General features: G+C 34.3%; 1 protein-coding gene across 12 annotated transcripts in view; it reads right to left on the reverse strand.

Moving 5' to 3' along the window:
- Positions 1 to 21,624, reverse strand: part of Ccdc88a (coiled-coil domain containing 88A) — a 154,430-nt gene that overhangs the window by 81,016 nt on the left and 51,790 nt on the right. For all 12 annotated transcript variants that reach the window (XR_778647.3, XM_010615863.3, XM_010615864.2 and 9 more), the window contains exons 6-8: positions 16,560 to 16,643; positions 14,223 to 14,363; positions 5,012 to 5,184 (exon numbers count right to left, since the gene is read on the reverse strand). Coding sequence is in view for 11 of the 12 variants with exons in the window: in XM_010615863.3 (XP_010614165.1) it covers positions 5,012 to 5,184; positions 14,223 to 14,363; positions 16,560 to 16,643 (398 nt within the window). In the remaining variant the exon portion in view is untranslated. The remainder of the gene's footprint in view (positions 1 to 5,011; positions 5,185 to 14,222; positions 14,364 to 16,559; positions 16,644 to 21,624) is intronic.

A 21,624-nucleotide genomic window follows, 5' to 3' on the forward strand; every position in this document is an offset into this window, starting at 1 on the left:
GAACTCACTGTGTAGCCCAGGTTGGCTTCAAACTCAAAACGGTCCTCCTGCCTCTACCTCCCGGGCACTGGGATTACAGGCATGTGTGACCACACCCAGCTCTGGTTCAATTTTTATGAGCATAGGAACTTAATTCATTTCTTCCACATAATCCAATTTATTGCTATATAAGTTTTCAAAACAGCTTCTAATGCTCCTCCTGATTTCAGTGGTGTGTGTTGTAATTTAACTTTAAAATATATATATATATATACACACACACACACACACGTTTTTTTCGTTGTTTTTTGGGTACCAGGGATCAAACTTGGGATCTTGCACTTGCCAAGGCAGGTGATGGAACCACTGAGCTAAATCCCCAACCCTTATTCATCTCTGGTTTTATGTATATGGCTGTTCTTTTTCTTTTGATAAGTTGGCTAATGGTTTGTCAATCTCATTTATCCTTTCAAAGAACTGATTCTCTGATCCTATGTATTGCTGTTTTTTTACAAGTTTCAATTTCATTAAGTTCCACTCTGACCTGTCTTCTACAAGTCTTGGGTTTTAAATGTTCTGTTTTTCTAAGACCCTGAAGTGCATCACTAATTTATTTGGGATCACTCTTTTGCTAATGTAGGCATTCACATTTATAAGTTTCCATTGCTTTGTGTCTTATAGATTCTATGTTGTATTTCCTTATCATTTTAAAGTTCCTTCCCCCAAATTTCTTCCATGGCCCAATGATTGTTCCAGAATGTATCTTATTCAATCGCTATGTGTTTGTGCAGTTTCTGTTTGTATAGTTTCTTCTACTCTTGATTTCTAGTTTCATGCCATTGGGATCTGATAGGATAGAGTAAGTTCAATTTTTTTCTATTCATTGAGACATGCTTTATGGTCTAAATGAGTTTATTTTTCTTTATGACTGAGTAGCACATATTGTATTAAAAAAAAAACACATCTTTTTTATCCATTCATTGGTTGATGATGCATTTGGGTTGTTTCCAAGATTTAGCTATTATAAACCATTCTTTCAGGAAGATACCTAACAGGGGAATAGCTGGGTCAAATGGGATCTCTAATACTAATTTTTTGAGGAATCTCAACACTGATCCCACAATGGTTGTACCAGTCTGCAGTCCTACCAACAGTGGAGGAAGGTTTCTTTTTACCCACATCCCCGCCAGGATTAGTAGTGGGCTGATTTCTTGATAACAGCACTCTAGAGATAGAAACTCAGCACTGTTTTAATTTGCATCTCTCAGACGGCCACTGATGTTGAATTTTTCATATATTTATTTGCTATTTCTACTTCTTCATCTGAGAAATGTCTATTCATTTCTGATGTCCATTTTTGGATTGGCTATTTAAATTTGGGGGGGTCTGAATTTTTTGATTCTTTGTATGTTCTAGATATGAGTCCTTTATCTGAGGGACTACTGACTAAGATTTTTTCCCACTCTGAGGGTCGTCTCATCACCCTTGATTTCTTTTGCAATTCAAAAACTTTTTAGTAAGAGGAGATCCCAGTTGTTGATTCTTTGCACTATTTGGATACAACATGAGACTATACTCTTAAGTGAAGTAAGTTGGATACAGATATGTAACTATCACATTGTCTCTCTGGTGTGAGAAACTGAAAGGATAAATAAAGACCAAAATGTATAATAGGTAATATGAAACAGGAAGAGGCTGTTCAAAAGGAAAGGGAAACTCTGAAGGTGGAGGGGGAAAAAAGGAAGAAAAAAAAAAGAGAAAAGGCGGCAAAAATGGAAACAAAGCTTTTGTAAATGGGGGGTGGCTGAAAGGAGAGGAGGGGATTGGGAGAAAAAGAGGAATCAAGATATACCATGTACAGGTACAAATTCCCTTTGATGAATGTGTCTGTTATATATATTTACACTGCACCAATATAATTAATTTTTAAAAATAAAGTATAGTCTATTTTAGAGAAAAGTCCTCTGGGCTTATGAAAAGAATGTGTGATGTGCTAATGCTAGATGAATCATTCTTTAGATATTTGTTATTCATTTGCTCTGTGATATAACTTAACCCTGATATTTACTGATTTTTTTTGGTCTAGTTGACTTATTTCTAAGAGTGAGGTATTGAAGTCCCCCACTATGATTATGTTGGTGTCTGTTATTTTATGTTGCATAGTTTTTCTTATGAAATTGCATGTGTAGGTGTTCAGAATTGCAAATGTATTATTCTACAGTTGTTACCTCTTCTTGTTGGATTGTTCTCTTTACCAATAAATATATAATGATCTACTTTATCTCTTGACCAGTTTTAGTCTGAGGTCAGCTTTATTAGAAATTAAAATACCCATGCCTGTTTCCTTTCAGGCTCCAGCTGCTTGAAGTAGGTTTTTCTGTCTTTTCAATTTTATTCTGTGTGTGTCTACAGATGAGGTTTGTCTCTTGCAGTTAATATATGCTGGGATGTTTTTTGTCCAATCTGCCAGTCTTTTCTCTGAAGAGTTAAGATTATTTACACTATTACTGCGAAGTTTTTACTGATGCTTGTCATTATATTATTTTTACAGGGCCTAATTCTTCTCTGCATTCTTTTGAATAACTACTCTCTCTGCAAATCCATACTGTTTCCCTTCCTCATGGATACTGTTGTCTTCCTTGTCTCTGCTCAGGGTTCCCATCAATATTTTCTGCAGCACTGATTTGATGGCGAATCATTTCTTTAATTTTATCGTGAAGGTTTTTATTCCTCTCTTAATGTTGAGGGATAATTTTATAAGATACAGTAACTTGTGCTGGCAATTAGGGCTTAAAAAACTTCACTCCAAGTTCTCCCGGCCTTTAAGGTTTGTGTTGAGAAATCTATTACTCTGATGGGTCTACCCCCGTAGGTAATTTGGTGCGTTTCTCCAATAGCTTTTAGGATTCTTGCTTTGAGTTGCTAAGATTTTGACTATGATGTGTGGTAGTGCTGATCTGAGGTTTCCAGGTTGTGTTCCTGACATTGGCTCTTGTAATTCATTCTACTTTATTCACCTGTTAAGACTCTAGTGCTCTGGAGCTATCTATGTCTCTCTTCTGCCAATCCTTGGTCCGGCAAACAACTCCAAGGATCTGAGGGGCTCGGCAGAAGGCAGTACTCTTACCTCCCACATGCCATACTGATAGCTTTTCTCTATACCCTGGATGAACAGGTCACTCTTGCTTGTCAAGTTTCTATCGTACCTGTAAATTCAGTGGTCTTTTCCCATCCAAATCACAAATTATAATTTTACTGTTTATAAACCAGAAGAAACTATATTATAATGCACTATTCAAAAATATATTATGAGGCAATCTGTGCATTCTAATTACAAATATTCATTATATAATTTTCCTTAGGTATAAAGCAATTTTTCTGCCCATCATGCCTGTTGATTTTAATAAAAATTTAGCCCCATAAAAGGGCTTAAAATAAATGTTAGTACAAAAAAAAAATGAAAGAATAAATTTTCAAAGCATAGTATTTGATGAGGTGCTAGTTACTGGGAATATAGGACTTGCTATAAAACATCCATTTACATTTTGTAATCAGTATGAATGACGCCAAATTTTGTCAATCTCTCTTTGTTGTTTGGAATTTTAATATACTCCATGTTCAAGTAACTTTTATTTAAAAATTAAATTCTAATATACTGCAAAGTGTTAAATGAATTCATAGCCATTATTGTCATTCTAATTACATGCTTTATCTAAAGACTGGAGAAGATTGTGCTAAATTATATGGAACAAACTAGTGCTCACTGTTTAGGCTATCCATTAGCTGCCAGTCAAACTAATAACAGCAATCTCTTTCCTAATTTTCCTGGTGCAGCTGTTTATAGAATATCTTGGGCGTGTTCACTTCAATAGATAGATAATAATGCAGACATCCACAAATGAAAGCTCTATTTTTTGTTTTCAAATTTCCTTATACACTACAATATTTTTTTCTACCTTGCATAATCAAGTCACTTTAAATACTCAGTCGATAAATTTAATAACTATATTGCAGTCTTAAATTTAAAATCTACATTCTGAAGCTGAAACTCCAGGAAAACAAACAAAAAAGAAAAAGTCCCTCAAACAAAAGTCCTTTGTTCTTTTTAAAGTACAAAAAATAAATAATAAAAAATCTCCAGCAGAGTTTGGTCATGACATGTCTCATGGTTAACCAAGGAAATTGTCTGTGTGATTAGTTATACTGACTTAACTATAATGATCTTAGAAAGTTGAATAAATAAAATTCTACCAATATTAAGCAAATTTGAATTTTTACTTCTACTAAGTATATAACCTAAGCGTTTCAATTACTTGCTGCAGAAGATACATTATTTTTGTAACAGTGTATGTCAATAATTCAATCTTTGAAAACTTACAGATTTTATTAGTCATTCCCATTATTTTAGATTTCAAGAACTGTAAAAATAAAACAAGCAAGGAGAACCTTCTCACCCCCAATTTGCCAAAGAAGGACACTACTTTGTACAAGAAAAATAATTTTAACAGTTCTGGGACAGGAAGGTCATCAAAAGCACAGAACAGAGCCAGGCATGATGGCATATGCCTGTAATCATAGCAGTTGGGAGGCTGAGCCAGGAGGATCACTGTGAGTTTGAGACCAGCCTGGGCTATATAGCGAGTTCAAGAACTACACAGTGAGACCTTGTGTCAAAAAAAAAAAAAAAGAAAGCAGGGCCGAGGATTTAGCTCAGTGGTTCCACCACGTGCCTTTCAAGTTCAAGGTTCTGAGTTCGACCCCCAATGCCAAAAAAAAAACCAGAACAGAACAATAACAAATATATCTATATCTATACCAAGAATAAAGGGTATCTTTTAAATTAGTAAGATTTAACATTAGGAAAATCATATGCCAGATTCCTTATTTTTTTCAATTTTAACAAATTCTAGTGAAAACTGGTACAGAGTGGCAATGAAGTATCACTAATTATATTCCATCAGCCTAGAAAATATTATTTAGGTCACCTTTGTGACCACGTAAATTCAATGAATCTTATAAATTAGCAACTTACAGTTCCTGCCTAAGCCTTCTTATCTTGGCTTTAGCATCTGCCAGTTCCACTGACAGATGCTGTCGACTTTCTGTTCGCTTCATGCCTGGAGAACTGCAGGGTGACTGTGCAGATGAAGAGGCATGGGGTAGAAAATGAAGACCATCTCGTTCTTCAGAGAGCTCTACAATAGTCTAATGAATTACGGAAATAAATACAAAATCAATTTTAGTATTCTACATATCAGCAAACTAAATATATCGACACCATTCACTGGGTCTAATTATTTTTCTTATATGAAAAAGAATCTGGTGATCACAAGTTCATCATATTTAGTTATGATTTTAAAATTTAATTCAACAATTAATGCACAAGCTATTTAGTAGATAACACTAGAACAATACTTTTTTCCTACCTAGGTTTTTTAAACAAAGAAAATCAATTATGATAAAATAACAAGATAGCAACTGTTGGACAGGCATAAAAAAACTTGATAACTAAAGAAATTTTCCTCAGAGTGCTCTCCAATGTGGTAGCCATTAGTTAAACTAGCTACATTTCAAGCATCTGACAGCTACATATGGTTACTATACTACAGGGTCCAGAAATACTGTACTGTTATCACTGAAGAATGGGACAATGTTGCTCTAGGATTATAAAATTCTAAAGGGACCAATCTCTAAAGGGAACTAACAACTAATAAAATCTTAGAGATTCAGTTTAAACTCTTTCCTTTGTAATTAAAGGGTATGAAGACTGACCTGCTCCAATCACTTCTAGGCAACAGCTATGCAAGGCTCTATATCCCACTTTCTCTCCTAGATATAGTACTAGTTCTGACCTACTTTTGACTCAGGGCTTCCTTTATTTTCTCTAGAGACCACTCTAGGTGGTACACACATCCCTTTTCATAAATTTGAACTTTTTTTTTTTTAAAGAGCTTTTTTAGTTTTTTCAGCTATGTAGTTCACACTGGCCTTGAACTCACTGTGTAGCCTCAGGATGTCCTTGAACTGCCAGCAATCCTCCTGCCTCAGCCTCCCAAGTACAGATTACACCAAGTACAGATTACAGATGTGCACCACCACACCCAGCTTCGAGAGGTATTTAACCCACATTTACCTCACATAACTGTATCCCTAATTTTCTTTGTGTATATTAGTAAATTCTGTAATTCTAAACAAATTTCTCAGCTTGAATTTCAAAGTTGTCAGGCAAATAGAAATGATCTTTTAAAGCAATTTCACCTGTTCTATTTTTTTTCTCATTGACTTTATTGGTACATTTTAGGTATACAGTACAGTTACATCATTGGGATCTTGTACCTTTTTTTACATGACAGGTCTTGGTTCTAATTTTTTCCCCTTACCCCTGCCCTCCCTTCACCCCCTCTTCCCCTCCCTATTTACAAATACTTTATTTCCATTTTTTAATTTTCTCATTTTTTTTTCTTTTCCCTTATTTCCTTTCCCCTACCCTTCCCACTTCCCCTACACCTTTAGCCCTTTTCTTCCTATTTCACTTTGTCAATTATACCATTAGGATATTATGTACAATTATAGTTTTTCACACCAGAGAAACTATTCAGTATTTACACATGTGTGACTTATTTATTACATTTAAGAGTACATCCTCAATATGCATCCATTTTCCTATGAATGACTCTCATTTCTCATTCTTTATGGCTGAGTAGTATTCCATTTTATAGGAAAACCACATCTTCTTTATCCAGTCTCCAACTGATAGGCAAATGGGCTGTTTCCAAGTTTTAGCTATTAGAAACTGTGCCGCTATAAACATGGGTGTGCATATATGCTGATGATATGATACTCTACATTGAAGACCCAAAAATTCCACCAAACGACTTCTAGACTTAATTGACACTTGCAGTCAAGTAGCTGGATACAAGATTAACACTAAAAAATCAATAGCCTTCTTGTACACAAATAACAGACTCACTGAGAGAGAAATTAGGGAAACAATTCCTTTCCTAATAGCATCCAAAAAAAATGAAGTACCTAGGAATTAATCTAACAAAAGAAGCAAAAGGCCTCTACACTGAAAACTACAGCACTCTGAAAAAAGAGATCAAAGAAGACATAAGAAAATGGAAAGATATTCCCTGCTCCTGGGTAGGAAGAATCAACATAGTCAAAACGGCCATACTACCAAAACTGCTATACAGATTCAAAGCAATGCCAATTGAAATTCGAACAGTATATTTCACAGAACTAGAAAAATAATCCAAAAATTGATTTGGAACCAGAAGAGACCTAGAATAGCAAAAGCCATCCTAGGCAACAGAGACATGGCAGGGTATATAACAATTCCCAATTGAAACTATACTACAAAGCCACTGTGATAAAAACAGCATGGGCACTGGCAAAGAAACAGACCTGAGGATCAATGGAATAGATTGGAAGATACAGAAACAACTCTTTGACAAAGGAGCCAACCATTCTCACTGGAGGCAAGTTAGCCTCTTTAATAAATGGTGTTAGAAAAACTGGATTTCAACCTGCCAAAGATAAAAACTAGAACCTTATCAGCCAGGCGTGGTGGCACATGCCTGTAATACCAGCATTTGGGAGGATGAGGCAGGAGGATTGCTGTGAGTTCAAAATCAGCCCGGGCTACATAGTGAGTTCCAGGTCAGTCTCAATTACATAGAGAGACCCTGTCTCAAAAAAAAAAAAAACAAAAAACAAAAAACAAAAAACAAAAAAACAAAACAAAACAAAAAATCCCCAAAACTAGACCCTTATCTTTCACCATGCACTAAACTAAAATCCAAGTGGATTAAAGATCTAATATTAGAAAAGAGTCACTAAACTTGCTGGAAGATAAATTAGGCAGAACTCTTGAAGACATTGGCATAGGAAAAAACTTTATGGAAAAATCTTCAGTAGCACAGGAACTAGCAGAAAGAATAAACAACTGGGATCTCATCTTATTAAAAAGCTTCTGCACTACAAAAGAAACCATGAACAGAACTAAAAGACAACCTACAATGTTGAAAAAATTTTTTACCAGCTGCTCCTCAGGAAAGGAATATTATCTAGAATATATAAAGAACTCAAAAAAATCAGCCCCCCCCAAGTATAAAGACCCGATTCACTAATGGGCATTTGAAATGAACAGACATTTCTCAGACAAAGAAGTAAAAGCAGCAAGTAAATATATGAAAAAATGTTCCACTTCACTGGTCATTTGAGAGATGGAGATGAAAACAACACTGAGATTCCACCTCACCCCACAAAGAATGGCCGATATCAAGAAATCAATGAATAACTAATGTTGGCGGGGTCGTGGGGAGAAAAGAACCCTTCTCCACTGTTGGTGGGAGTGCAGACTGGTGCAACCACTATGGAAATCAATATGGAGGTACCTCAAAGAACTAAGATTAGAAGTTCCAATTAACCCAGCCATCCCTCTGCTGGGTATCTTTTCAAAAGAAGCAACTGTTCTATTATTGCAAATGCAATGAGTGGGGTTACTAACTTGGGTCTAGGAAATCACAATCCTTATTTCTCATCATCAAGTCTATCAACCCTCACCAGCTCATTATTCTTGGGATATATTTCAGTACCTTTATCAAGGTCTATCTTGCCGTTTTGCCTGCAACTACTGCTTTCAAAGATCTCAGCATGCATGCTGTTAATCTTCACGCAACTTTGCAGTTCCTCTTGTCTCTAACAACTCCATGTCCATTCTCTCTTTTCAACATATGCAGGCTTCTCCAGTAAAGGAGTCAATTCTTCCTGTGACATGCCTCTTTTACTATCACGGTTTATACATCATCATACCTATATTTTAACCTTTCATCACTGAACTTCTGCCATCTTGCCCAAAGAAATTAATTCTAGCTACTTCTATTCAGTGGATCATTTGCACACACGCGCGTGCACACACACACACAATTTCTAATGAGGGGAGTCTCTAATCCAGTATGTAATAAACAACAGATATATTATGTGTATTTTACAAATGAGGAAACTTAAAGGATTAAATAACCAAAATCACATAACCAGTGATAGTTAGAGCAGGAATTAAAATTCAAGTTTGACTCTTAATACTGTTTTCATCAGTTTTCTCTATTCCTGTTCTAAGGTGATAAAGATTTTAAAGAAAAAAAAAATCACACAGCCCTACACAGGATCATGCCATCTGTTTCCAATAAAGCTCTTCATACTCATCAATCCTTTTATTGGAATCTTAATTTTGCAAGCAAATTTCCTACAAAGACTTCTGTAAGCATGTTCCTTTTCCTCTACCTGAGCCTCCAATTGCCAGCTGCCCTCCTCACTTCCAAAAAGTGATCTGTTCCCTAATTTATCCAAGAAACAATATCAACTAGGTTACCTCCTCTGTTCGTATGCATCTTTTGCTCCCAACATATGTTCCTTACTGAAACCTTTTAAATTTCTTTCTTCCCACTGGCTTATTTCCCTTGTTCTTCAAAGGTATACACATAAATTTCTTCTATCCAGTAAAAAAACACCACATTCCTTTTTTTTGGGGGGAGGGTACTGGGGTTTGAACTCAGGTCCTTATGCCAGGCAGGTGGCAGAACCACTGAGCTAAATTCCTGGCCTACCATATTCTTTTCTGTTACGTTTTAAAAGGTAGTTTCTATGTTCATACTTTCTTCTATCAACTGAGTATCTCATCCCCACTTCCTGTATCTGTGGCTGAAGCTACTAATCTCCATAGTGGCTCAGGCTTCACCTCCTTGTATTTAATTGTTATGTGAATATTTCCTCCCATCCCTTTTAATTCTACACTCCAACATTTACTGACTGTAATAAGAGTAACTGATAGTATTTAATAAATATTGATTCATGCACAAAATTTAACTCCTAATTATACATAAGGCTCGTATTTTCATTTATAAACAATGTAGTTTACCTTAATGAACCATAATCTTTCTTATACCTCCCTTGTATCTCTCATTTTCCCATATTACTTAGCATAGTATTGAACAAAAAGAGATACTCAAAAATATTTAATTAAGCAACTGACAAGTCAGAAAATTCAAGTATAAAAGACAGATACATTAGAACATAAATGGTAATAAAATGGAGATATCAAGAGCTTCCTAATGTCAGTAAATAGAGCAGAAAAGAGCTATGTGTTGCCAAAGTAAAAATTAAAAAAGAGAAGTAACCTTGTCTTAAAAGCTAACATTCCCCGTACCAAAAAAAGAGCTAACATTAAAAAATAAGCTGTTATGTACATGTACCTACTCCCCAACTTCATGTACTATAAACACGTACTAATAAAAAAATAAAAGTTAACAGTATCCAGAGATGCATTTGCCATTAAAAGTTATTTAGACATTTTAAAAATTAATTTTATTGGTACATTTAAAGTATACAATATAATGACATTCATCATTGGAAATGTGCACCTTCACACAATCTGTCTTGGTTCTTGTTTTTTCCCCATTCTCCTGCCCTCCCTTCAACCCCTCCACCCTTCCCTATTTACAAAGACTTTGTTTCCATTTTTTCATTTTCTCACATTAATTCCATTCCCTTCTTTCCTTTCCCCTATCACTCCCATTTCCCCTTCCCTTTTGGACCTTTTCTTCCTATTTCACAATATCTATTATGTCTTTAGATCCTTATTACACTTTTAGTTTCTCACACCAGAAAAACTATTCGGTACTTACACATCTGTCCTATTAATTTCACTTAAGAATATGGCCTCAAGGTGCATCCATTTTGCTCTAAATGTCTCTAATTTCTCATTCTTTATCGATGAGCAGTACTCCATTTTAGTTTTAAAAACCCACATTATCTTATCTAATCTCCAAATGATGGGCTATTGGGCTGTTTCCAAGTTTTAGCTATTAAAAATATTATTATTATTAGCTTTTACTTTTCTTCACTGACAGTGGCTTCATTATAGCTCAAGTTTTCTCATATAATTTTCAAAATAATCTAAGAGGAAATGTCATTAAAGAACTAATTTCATAGGCTTCCCTTATTCCTTCCAAGTAGCAGTTCCAAGTAAATGTTCAACTTAAATTCCTAGTATTTTAAGTATATATTACTTTCAATATTTTATTAAAAGAATTTTCCTATTAGATTATAATAATCTTTGATTCTTTTGGGGGGGTACAGGAGATTGAACTTGCAACCTTGTGCTTGTAAGGCAGGCAGCGGAACCACTGAACTAAAATCCTCAGCCCCTTTGATTCTTTTTTTGAAAGTTTGTAGGTCTGAAACACTAACAAGATCCTACCAAAAAGCAGGTGTTTGTTAACATATATTCAATAATGAATAGAAAAAGATATATCAATGCTAATAAAAAAATTCTGGTGACCTACTAATTTGACTTATAAAAATCATTATTATGGAAAAGAATAGAGATGTTCTCAGTACAAACATTCAAAGAAGCAAAGGTATAATAATTTGGAACACAGGCACTGGAGTGATACAGACCTAGTAAATTACTTAACTTCTCTGAGCTTAAGCATCTTCATCTATAAAATCTGGTTATTATACAGATTTAATAAGAAAGTATGGCTAAACTTGGAACACGAAGTGTGGCATCAAATAGTGACAATAAAGAGATTCATTAAAATCTATTTAGTGTTTAGTTAAAGAATACTGAAGACATACATATTCCATGGCATTAAGAACAAAAAAGTACTCAGGGTAGTGTCACGTGCTTTAAATATCCCACATACTTAGTAGGTGAGAAAGCAGGAGTACATGTTCAAGGCCAACTTGGGCGACTTAGCAAGACCATATTTCAAAATAAGATTTTAAAAAGGCTGTGGGCCAGAAATGGTGGCGCACACTTGTAATTTCAGCGCTAGAGAAGCTGAGGCAGCAGTATTGCTGAGTTCAAGGCCAGCCTGGGCTACGTAGCAAGATACTATCTCAACAAACAAAAACAAAACAAAACAAAAAAAGGGATGAGGATATTAGTTAGTCAGTTACAGAGCACTTGACTAATGTGTGTGAGGTCTGGGGTTTCCCAATACTGCAAAAAAAAAAAAAAAAAAAAAAAAAAAAAAAAAAAAAAAAAGTAAAGAAAAATTAAAATCAGGGTGGCCAAATGTATATATTTTAGGATGATATAAAACAATTATGACACAATAGTCAAAAGAGAAAAAAAGAAGCTGGTGTAGCTCAGTAGTAGGGCATTTGCTTAGCATGTTCAAGAGCCTGAGTTAAAGCCACAGCACTACACAAAATAAACAAAAAACTTTCCAAAACAAAGAAAAACATCTAAATAAGAACTTAATTTTATTGAATGACAGAAAATTACTCTATTTACATACTATCTTAACATTTGTCTAGCATTTTCACAAATTTATAAGGATTTTTTTATAATTTGCCTATTGACTCAAATTTGAAAGATAAAACTTCCCCACAGAATTAGATTTAACCAGCTAGCAACGTGCTTCCCAAATATCTGAGTCAGATGAGTATGGCTGCTTATTATTTTCCTTAATTAGAAAAAGTAGTTCATAAAAAAGTGCTTATTCTGGCAGTATATGTTCTAAAAGGTTTTCTAAATAATCTCTATCTAGATTTCATCATATTCCCATTACATCTGTCAGACAATCGTGTAATGACACGTATTTTTGTTCACCCCTATTAATCAAGTCATGTGAAATGAGAAAAGCAACTTATACATGCCCATGAGTCATACAAAACCGAAGTACAGATTTTTAAAAGTAAGTCCTCAGAACCTGGAAGATATCTTATTTCATTATCTTTAAAATTTAAAATACAAATAAAGGAATAATCTATATAATAAATACAGCAGTAAAAAAGACAGTGAAACCAAAAGAAGATACAACATATGGTTTAAAAATGAAATTAAGTATCTCAAGACAAGTATGATACACAGTAGGATTATTTTTTAATGCATTTCTTTCCTTCCACTGATCTTTGTTCTAATTATATAAAAAATTGTTACTTTAGAATATTTATTTCTTGTATTTTCTTCTCTTTTAATACCTGAAGAAAAATTAAAATTCTCATGAAAACTGAAGACATTCTACAGAGACATGAAAATTTTGTTTACAAAAAAAAAACTTTAGAAACTTCCTATATTAGTCTCACCATGGTACCAAGAACACGCTTACAAATTTTCTAACCTCAAAACTGTTTCTCATATTGAAATAGAACAACTAATGAAAGCTATACTTTTACCTGAATAGCAACTTTCATCTACAATTAAGTAAATATTACTCATCATTAAAGTCTGGACTTCTCTAAAATTATAAATTGCTTTCAGAGTACAAAAAACTAATTCAGTGCTATTTTATTCTTTTAAACAGCAAAATTCTATTTTAAGGAGTTCATAATAATTCTCTTTAAAATCACACCTCATTACACTACAAAAATTTGAGCTCTATGTGGGACATTTTATTCAGAACACCTGTCATTCTCCTTTTATTAATACTTATTTTTCCAACTTAAAAATGTGGTAATAAACTATGAAATTAACCTTAAGCAAATTCTTATGCTGCAGGCAATAATTTTTCCACTTACATAACCTATATTTTCATTTTCACGCTTCAGTACTGTTGCCAGAGCTGTGAAGATGACTTGAAAAACACATAGAAGTAAAATTAGACTAATACTATTCTAAAAGGAAGGGAGAAAAGAGTATCTAATTGCAACTTGTTTACTAGCAATTAGGTATTCTTATATTTGGAGTTCAACAAAAAAAAAAAAAAAAAAAAAGTACACCTAGCCCTTCATATGGGTTCTACATACATAGATTAAAAAACCTGTGGAGAAAAAATATTCAGGGAGGGGCCAGGGATTTAGCTCAGTGGTGCTGCCGCCTGCCTCACAAGCACAAGGTCCTGAGTTCTATCTCTGGTACCCCCCCAAAAAGAGGGGGGACACTGTGTTGGTACTGACATATGTACACACTTTTTATCTTGACATCGTACCCTAAACAATATGGTGTAACAACTATGTATATATAACATTTACATTGTATTAAGTAATCTAGAGATAACAAAATAAATAAAAGGATGTGTGCAAATTATATAAATTATACATAAACAATACATCATTTTATGTAAGATACTTAAGAATTCAAGGATTTTAGTTTCCTCCAAAGGTCCTAAACCCATTATTCCACAGATACCAAGGGATGACTGCACTTTCTTACTGATTTTTGAAAATCTCTGACACTACTATTTTCTCTTAGAATGCAAAGTTTCATAATATACTGAAAGAAATTTACAAACCTCTGAATGTTCATCTCTCTCATCTATAAGTCTTTTTAGATGCAATGCCATATTTTTCAAGAGAGGTTCTATATCCTCCTGAGACATATCTGTCCCTTCCATCCACTGCAGATCAAATACATTTTCTTGATTATGGGTTACCTTTAGAAAAGCAAGCAAAATAAACAACTAAAACATGGCTGCTATTTTAAAATTGCTTTCATTTTATTACAGTATTAGCTCAAATATATAAAATATAAAGCTATTATGTCTACAGAAGTAGTTAAAATTGTATTTTAACAATTCAAAAGCAAAGTTTTAATCCTGTAGAATATATGTTACTGTATTTTATTTGAATAGTTAAATCTTTGTAGTTTTTTTTGGTGTTTTGAGACAGGGTCTCACTATGTAGTTGAGACTGACCTGGAACTCACTATGTAGCCCAGGGTGGTCTCGAACTCACAGCGATCCTCCTGCCTCAGACTCCCGAGTGCTGGGATTACAGGTGTGTGCCACCACACCCGGCTTGTAGATTTTGAAGGTGATGTGATCAAAGAACCTTAGGAGAAATTATGCTCAACACAGTATTTTTAAAACAATGGAAAAGTTACATAAACAAAATACTTGCTGCTTTCCATTTCTTGCTATGATTCTGGTATTTTGTTTTAACTTTTACAACAAATAGCAAAAATAACACTTTCAAGGATGATAGAAGTTCAGCAACTTATAATACTCAGCATTTATTCAAAATGAAATAAAACCACCAATCTAGTATAAACACACACATTTAAAAGTACTAATATGCTTATTATTGAAAACAATGTTACTGAAAAATATAGCCTGTATGATTTCTTAAATTAGTACTTGTTTGTGATACATAATTACTACTTTTCTTTTTTTGGTACAGGGATTGAACTCCCAACCTTGACCTTGTGAGGCAGGCAGCAGCACCACTGAGCTAAATCCCCAGCCCATAGCTACTTTCACTGTACATATTTGGTACACGTACATGAACACACCCTAATTCTTTTTAAATCCCCTTCCCTTCCTCTTCTCTTGGTCCCCTCCCATCTGCAAAAAAATATTATCTCCTTATTTCCTCTTATCCATCTTTTATTTTGTTCTTTAATTTATACTCTGGGTTTCTTACATAAGAGAAAACATACAGTATTTAATGTCCTATGTATAATTCACTTCATTTAACATTATGATCTCAAGATGCACCCATTTTCCTACAAATGACTCAAATTTATTCTTCTTTATAGCAGAGTAGTACTCCGTTATGTATAAATACCTCATTTTCTTTATCCATTCATCTGCTGATGGACATACAGGTCACTTCTAAGATGTAACTATTATGAATTGTGCTGCTATAAACGTGGGTATGTGCCTGTTACTGTAAAATTATGTCTTCACGTCCTTTTTTTTTCAGCTTTAATTGAGTTTATTGGTACATTTTAGGGATACAGTACAGTTACATTCATTGTTGGAATCTTGTACCTCTACATGACAAGTCTTGGTTCTCATTTTAGTAGCTGTGAATTATATTAAGTTTTTCTTTGGTGCCGGGGACTGAACTTAGGAGCTCGCATTTGCGAGGCATGTGTGGTGCCACTAAGCTAAATCTCTGGCCCGATTCTATATATTTTAATTAAAAGATAATATACAAAATACAAAGAAATATAAATTAAGAATATTTTAAGTACTACCAATGTTCACTATTAAAAAATTTTCATTCTCCTTCTCAACTCTTTCCCTTTTCTAATTAACATGTAGTTTAATATACTACCCTAGACTCTAAAGTCTTTACATGATTAAAAGTCCAAGAGTAGATAGATGGACAAACAGTAGCTTTTAAAATAAATCTTAAAATATATATTGACTCTTGACACTGTACATTATGTCCAAAGTTTCATGTGTATGTTACAAATTACCAATGAATTTATACTTCAAGTAATATTTGTAATAAAAATTTTTTACATCTATTCATTTAAAAGAGAATCACAGGAATGACATAATCTTATTCTAAGTCTCTACAGTTTTAAATTATAAGCACTATTCCACTTTATGTTGCTTCCATTTATTATATGATTCATTCTGTGTTGACTAACAAAGACATATACTTCATTCTTCAGTAACACTTTTCCCCTGTATCATCATATAGGCAATGCGCCATGTATAAGATGATTCACTTAAGGAGCTAGCTCCAAAAATAAGACAATTTGTATAAAAATAGGATCTGTTTATATTTGATCTTTATTTGTTCTGCTTTTCCTACGACTAAGTATTCTGGGAAAAATGTAAGTACACTTATCACAAGCTTCATAAAAAGTAATAAAAATTTATGCAGGTTATTACCTCTTGAATATGTGCGGCAACTGCTGCCTTTGTATCAAAATCTAATCCTTGAATTCTTTCTATAAATTCTTCTTTTTTCTGACACTACAATAAAGAATAAAATAATCAATCATACTTCACAGGGTACCATCAGGCTTGCCTATGTTTTAAACAGGACAGTAAGGTTTTTATTTTACCTTTAAATTGCCTCTTTAATGTACTTACCTAATAGAGAAATAATGATTTAGAAACATTTATTTTAAAAAGCAAGGTGCTGAAAATTCATAATATTTTTATGCTGAGAAGTTCAAAAGTGGGAAAGTATTACACAACCCATCTGAGGTCAGTACAATATTATTATGCTAGCTTTACAAGCAGAGAAGTAAAGAATCAAGAACTTGTTTCAGGGAAGGTAAGCTACTTGCCAAAAAACACAGTGAGTCAGTGGCAGAATTCGGAATAAAGCCAAAACGCTCAGCCAGTCCCTGGCTATCACCAAACAACACAGCCTTTCTTCTTGGGGAAAAAATTTCTAAACAATTTTTACTTCAAGCTTACATTCATTCTCACAACTCCATCGTATCAATCATAATAAAAGAAACTCACTTTTGTGGCCAGTTCAAAATTTATAAGATGAAACAAATATCTGGTTTGTTTCTAACATAATATAAAGTCATTAGTGCAAAATTTAAGAGAAGTATATATACATGAAACCAAATGGAATAAAGGCAGCAATTCTTTTATTATGTAACTTTTAAAGAGCTTTATATACCTAAAAATATTAAAATGAAAACTTAATCATTTTCTACAAGCATTAAGTACCATTTAACATGCATCTTAATCTTTGCTTTGGTCTACGTCTCTTACCCTACAATCCAACTTGTTAGTGTAACTGTATTGTTGCAGCTACCCAATGAGAAGTGCATACAAAATAGACAGCACTGCCTTGTCTAGCTTAGATGCATCTCCTAAGCCAAATACTGAACTACCAATGAAGACAATGTACCCCCACACACAAACACAAAACTGGCTCTTTAATCACCAGAAAACATACAAGGCACTGATTTCTATTTTACAAGTTTATTAAATTTTAATACTTTATTTCTGTTGCCATATAATATAAACATATTCTTCTCATTCAGTGCAAAAGTTCTACATTCTGTAAAACAACTGTCAGGATAATATAACTGTTATATTTAACTAAACTACCAGGAATGTACAATTTTAATTATGACTTGAAAATCAGATTTTTGGAGGGAAACAATGAAAATTAGTGAGTTTAAGAATGAATTTCTTGTCTTTTATAAAGATTTTTGGGTGTGTTTTTTTTTAATATTTAAAAAAAATTTTTGGCACCAGGGATCAAACTCAGCACCTTGTGCTTGCGAGGCAAGTGTGGTACTACTAAATCCCTAGCCCTTCTCCATTAAGTTTTTGACAACTCTGTGAGAAAAATAAAAATTATTTTCAAATTGTACAATCATAACATATACAAAATAACTTTTCAGATATAGTAACCTCAACTTTTTAATTCAGCATTTCTCTAACTGTAGATTATACAGTTTCTAAGACAATCAGAACATAAAATGGCAGGGTTAGTATAAAAGGTAATGACTATGATTCACCAGAGTCTCCCAACTGTCTTAGGTTTATCAGCATTTACTTTAAACAAGACACAAACATTTTCCTTTTCTAAGTGCCAGAGCCACTCTTTCTTTACTCACATCTTTAAGAACTCACCCTTTAGCACAGTCTCAACACACATCAGTTAAGAATTCTTCTTTTACCCTTAAATAATACAGTTATAACAATACAGTAATACTAACAAGTTGGATTGCTGGATAAGAGATGTAGACCAAAGCAAAAATTAAGATGCATGTTAAATTGTTACTTAATACACACAATTTCTACAAAATCCCCCCTTAAAACAAACTTTATAAAGTTTTAACAATTCTTAAGATGTTTCATAAATACAAGACTTTCATAAAAAATACACAACGAACTTCATAGGATTCTGAAGGACAAGAAAGAGAGTATCAAAACAGAAAAGAGAATAAGAGAAAATTCAAACTTTGAAGTTAGATAATCAGACCAAAAAGTCTATTTATCAGAACTGTCCAATATGGTAATCACTAGCTAACTGCCACCAATGAGTACTTGAAATGTAGCTAGTGCAAATGAAAATCTGAAAATTTAGTGGCTACTATAGCTCGAGAAAGTGAGAGAAATCTAGTGTTAAAATCAGATATATAATTTTTATTGTAGTTATAAAGACTGGGAAGACTATCAGCAAAATGTTTCCTTGATTTAAAATTAAGCTCTATATTTAAAATTCTCAAATCTGTCCAGACATTAAAATTAATCTTGGGCAGGGGATTTAGCTCAGTAGTTCTACTGTCTGCCTCACAAGCCCAAGGTCCTGAGTTCAATCCCCAGTAAAAAAAAAAAAAAAAAAAAGAAAAAAATCTTGATAGTGTTATAGTAACTGATTTCTAAGCCGGCAAACAGATGTAGTGTCCTAAGAATATGATAATGGAAGCTAAAATAAGGAACAAAAGGAGGGCCAGGGATTTAGCTCAGTGATGCCACTGCCTCAAAAGTGCAAGGTCCAAATTTGATCCCAGGTACAAAAAAAAAAAAAAAAAAAAAAAAAAAGAAAAACAACTAAAATTAACCCCTACAAGTTCATTGTGTATTTTTTATTTTAAGTCTAAAATAAAAGAGGGAAATCAGGCAAGTGGAATTAAAGGAAAGATGAAAGGAAACCAAGAGGTAAAGAGGTAGGCTCTTTGAAAATAGAGAAGGAAATGAGAGGGAAGGGGGAGAAAAAGAAGAGGGTGTAATGAGATTTTAAATGCTCAAGTATGTTAAATGTTTGTACCACTTCCCCAAACCCACCATTTTAGAATACTAACACGCATGGGACTGGACAGACAGGACAGGAAGGGAAAGGAAGAGACAAAAAAAAGAAAGGGGGAGGGGTGGAGGGGGGAGGGAGAGAGAAAAAGATGAGGAAGGAACTTGACTGATTTATGGTTTAGTTCTAAAAATGGTTCCCAAAGCCTTGTGTATTTGGCAGGTGACTGGATAATGGGACAGTATAGCTGCCTTGCCATCGGGGGACAGGTGTGGTTGGTGGAGAAGGTCACTTGGGGCACAACTCCTTCACGCTACTCCTGGCTGCCGCAACGTGATCAGCTTTTCCTCCAGCATGCCCCTTTGCCATGATGTCCTGGCCTGGAGCCAAATTTTTCTCCAACAGTACATTCTCTGTCTCTCTCTTTTTTTTTTTTTTTTTTTTGAGATAGGGTCTCACTATGTAGTTGAGACTGACCTGGAACTCACGATGTAGCCCAGGCTGGTCTTGAACTCACAGCGATCCTCCTGCCTCGGCCTCCCAAGTGCTGGGATTATAGGCGTGTGCCACTACACCCAGCTTGCAATAGTACATGCTAAAATGTAGTCCAACAATACTTTTTGGCAGATTCGTTTCTTCAGTAATTTCTTATCCTGAAGTAAATTTTGGCTCTTCAGTATAACAAAGCTCTATAGTTACTCACATAGCCACAGCTGAAAAGTGACAGATGCGGGGTTGGGGGGTGAAGTGGGGAATGAACCCAGGCCTTAAATCAGCTACATGTCCAACCCTTTCTAAAATTTTTAGACATGGTCTTATTAAGTCACTACATTGCCTGGGCTGGGTTTGAACTTACAATCCTCCTGCTTCAAACAGCCCAGAGACTATATGAATGTGCAACCCACTTGTCTCTTACAAGAGATTTTGAGTGCTACATATCTGATGTTATTAGCACTAGTGTAAATCCAGTCCTTCATAACTCAATTCCTGTCAACTCAGCAGTCTAATCCCTTGCCTTGTTCCTACATTTTAGTCATACGTGATGGCTCTGCTACAAGTTGTTTTCTCAACATCTTTGCTCTTATTTTTAAAAAAATTGGTCAGGCCAGGTGTGGGGGAGCACACCTGTAATCCCAGCACTCAGGAGGCTGAGGCAGGAGGATCACTGTGAGTTTGAGACCAACCTGGGCTACATAGTGAGTTCCAGGTCAGTCTCAACTACATAGTGAGACCCTGTCTCAAAAAAAACAAAAAAAATTAGGTCAGTAACATTTTGAAAATACAGATTGAATCAATAGTTTTCAAACTGATCTTTTCTCCTTTCTTGACGGAGCTGCCATTCTATCACTGCAAAGATGCAAGTCTCGGGGGCTTTCAAGTTAAAAAGTAATTCTGGTATGACTACAAAGACAATATATACAAAGACTTCTCCATGTTTCTCAATAAGTTCATATATCATCTCATTCATATAAAAACCTGAATACAGCTAACATACTTTAGGACAATGGTCTCCAAGTTCTCAGTTTGCTTTCTCCAATAGATAACATTTACTCTCTCAATATGAAAAAATTAATTTGTGGGCCAGGGATTCAGCTCAGTGGCAGTGCATCTGCCTGGCATATGCAAAGTTCTGAGTTCAATCCCTGGTACCGAAAAAATAATAATTTTCTTGTACTTCTTTTTTCTTTATTCCAAAATGAATTTACTATTTTGGGTCCTGGACATCTTCCAAACATAGTATAGATTACTCTCTGCTGACTAGTCACACTTGCCCAAAGTCACCCTCTTACATTTATCTACTGACTTTTTTTTTTCAGCTTTAATTGAGCTTATTGGTACATTTTAGGGATACAGTACAGTTACATTCATTGCTGGGATCTTGTACCTCTACATGACAAGTCTTGATTCTCATTTTTTCCCCTTACCTCTGCCCTCCCTTCACCCCCTCCTTCCCTCCCCATCTACAAACACTTTATTTTCATCTTTTCATTCTCACATTTTTTTCTTTTCCCTTTTTACTCTTCCCCTACCCATCCCACCTTCCCTACACCTTTAGCTCCTTTCTTCCCATTTCTAAATGTCAGTAATCTTATTAGAATCTTATGCATTGTTGCAGATTATTTACACCAGGGAAACTATTCGGTATTTACACATGTGTGACTTATTTATTTCACTTAGGAGTATATCTTCAATATGTATCCATTTTCCTATGAATGAATCTATTTTCTC

This window comes from Fukomys damarensis, unplaced genomic scaffold, assembly GCF_012274545.1.
Source record: "Fukomys damarensis isolate Sample0158 unplaced genomic scaffold, DMR_v1.0_HiC HiC_scaffold_2, whole genome shotgun sequence".
NCBI classification, from domain to species: Eukaryota; Metazoa; Chordata; class Mammalia; order Rodentia; family Bathyergidae; genus Fukomys; species Fukomys damarensis.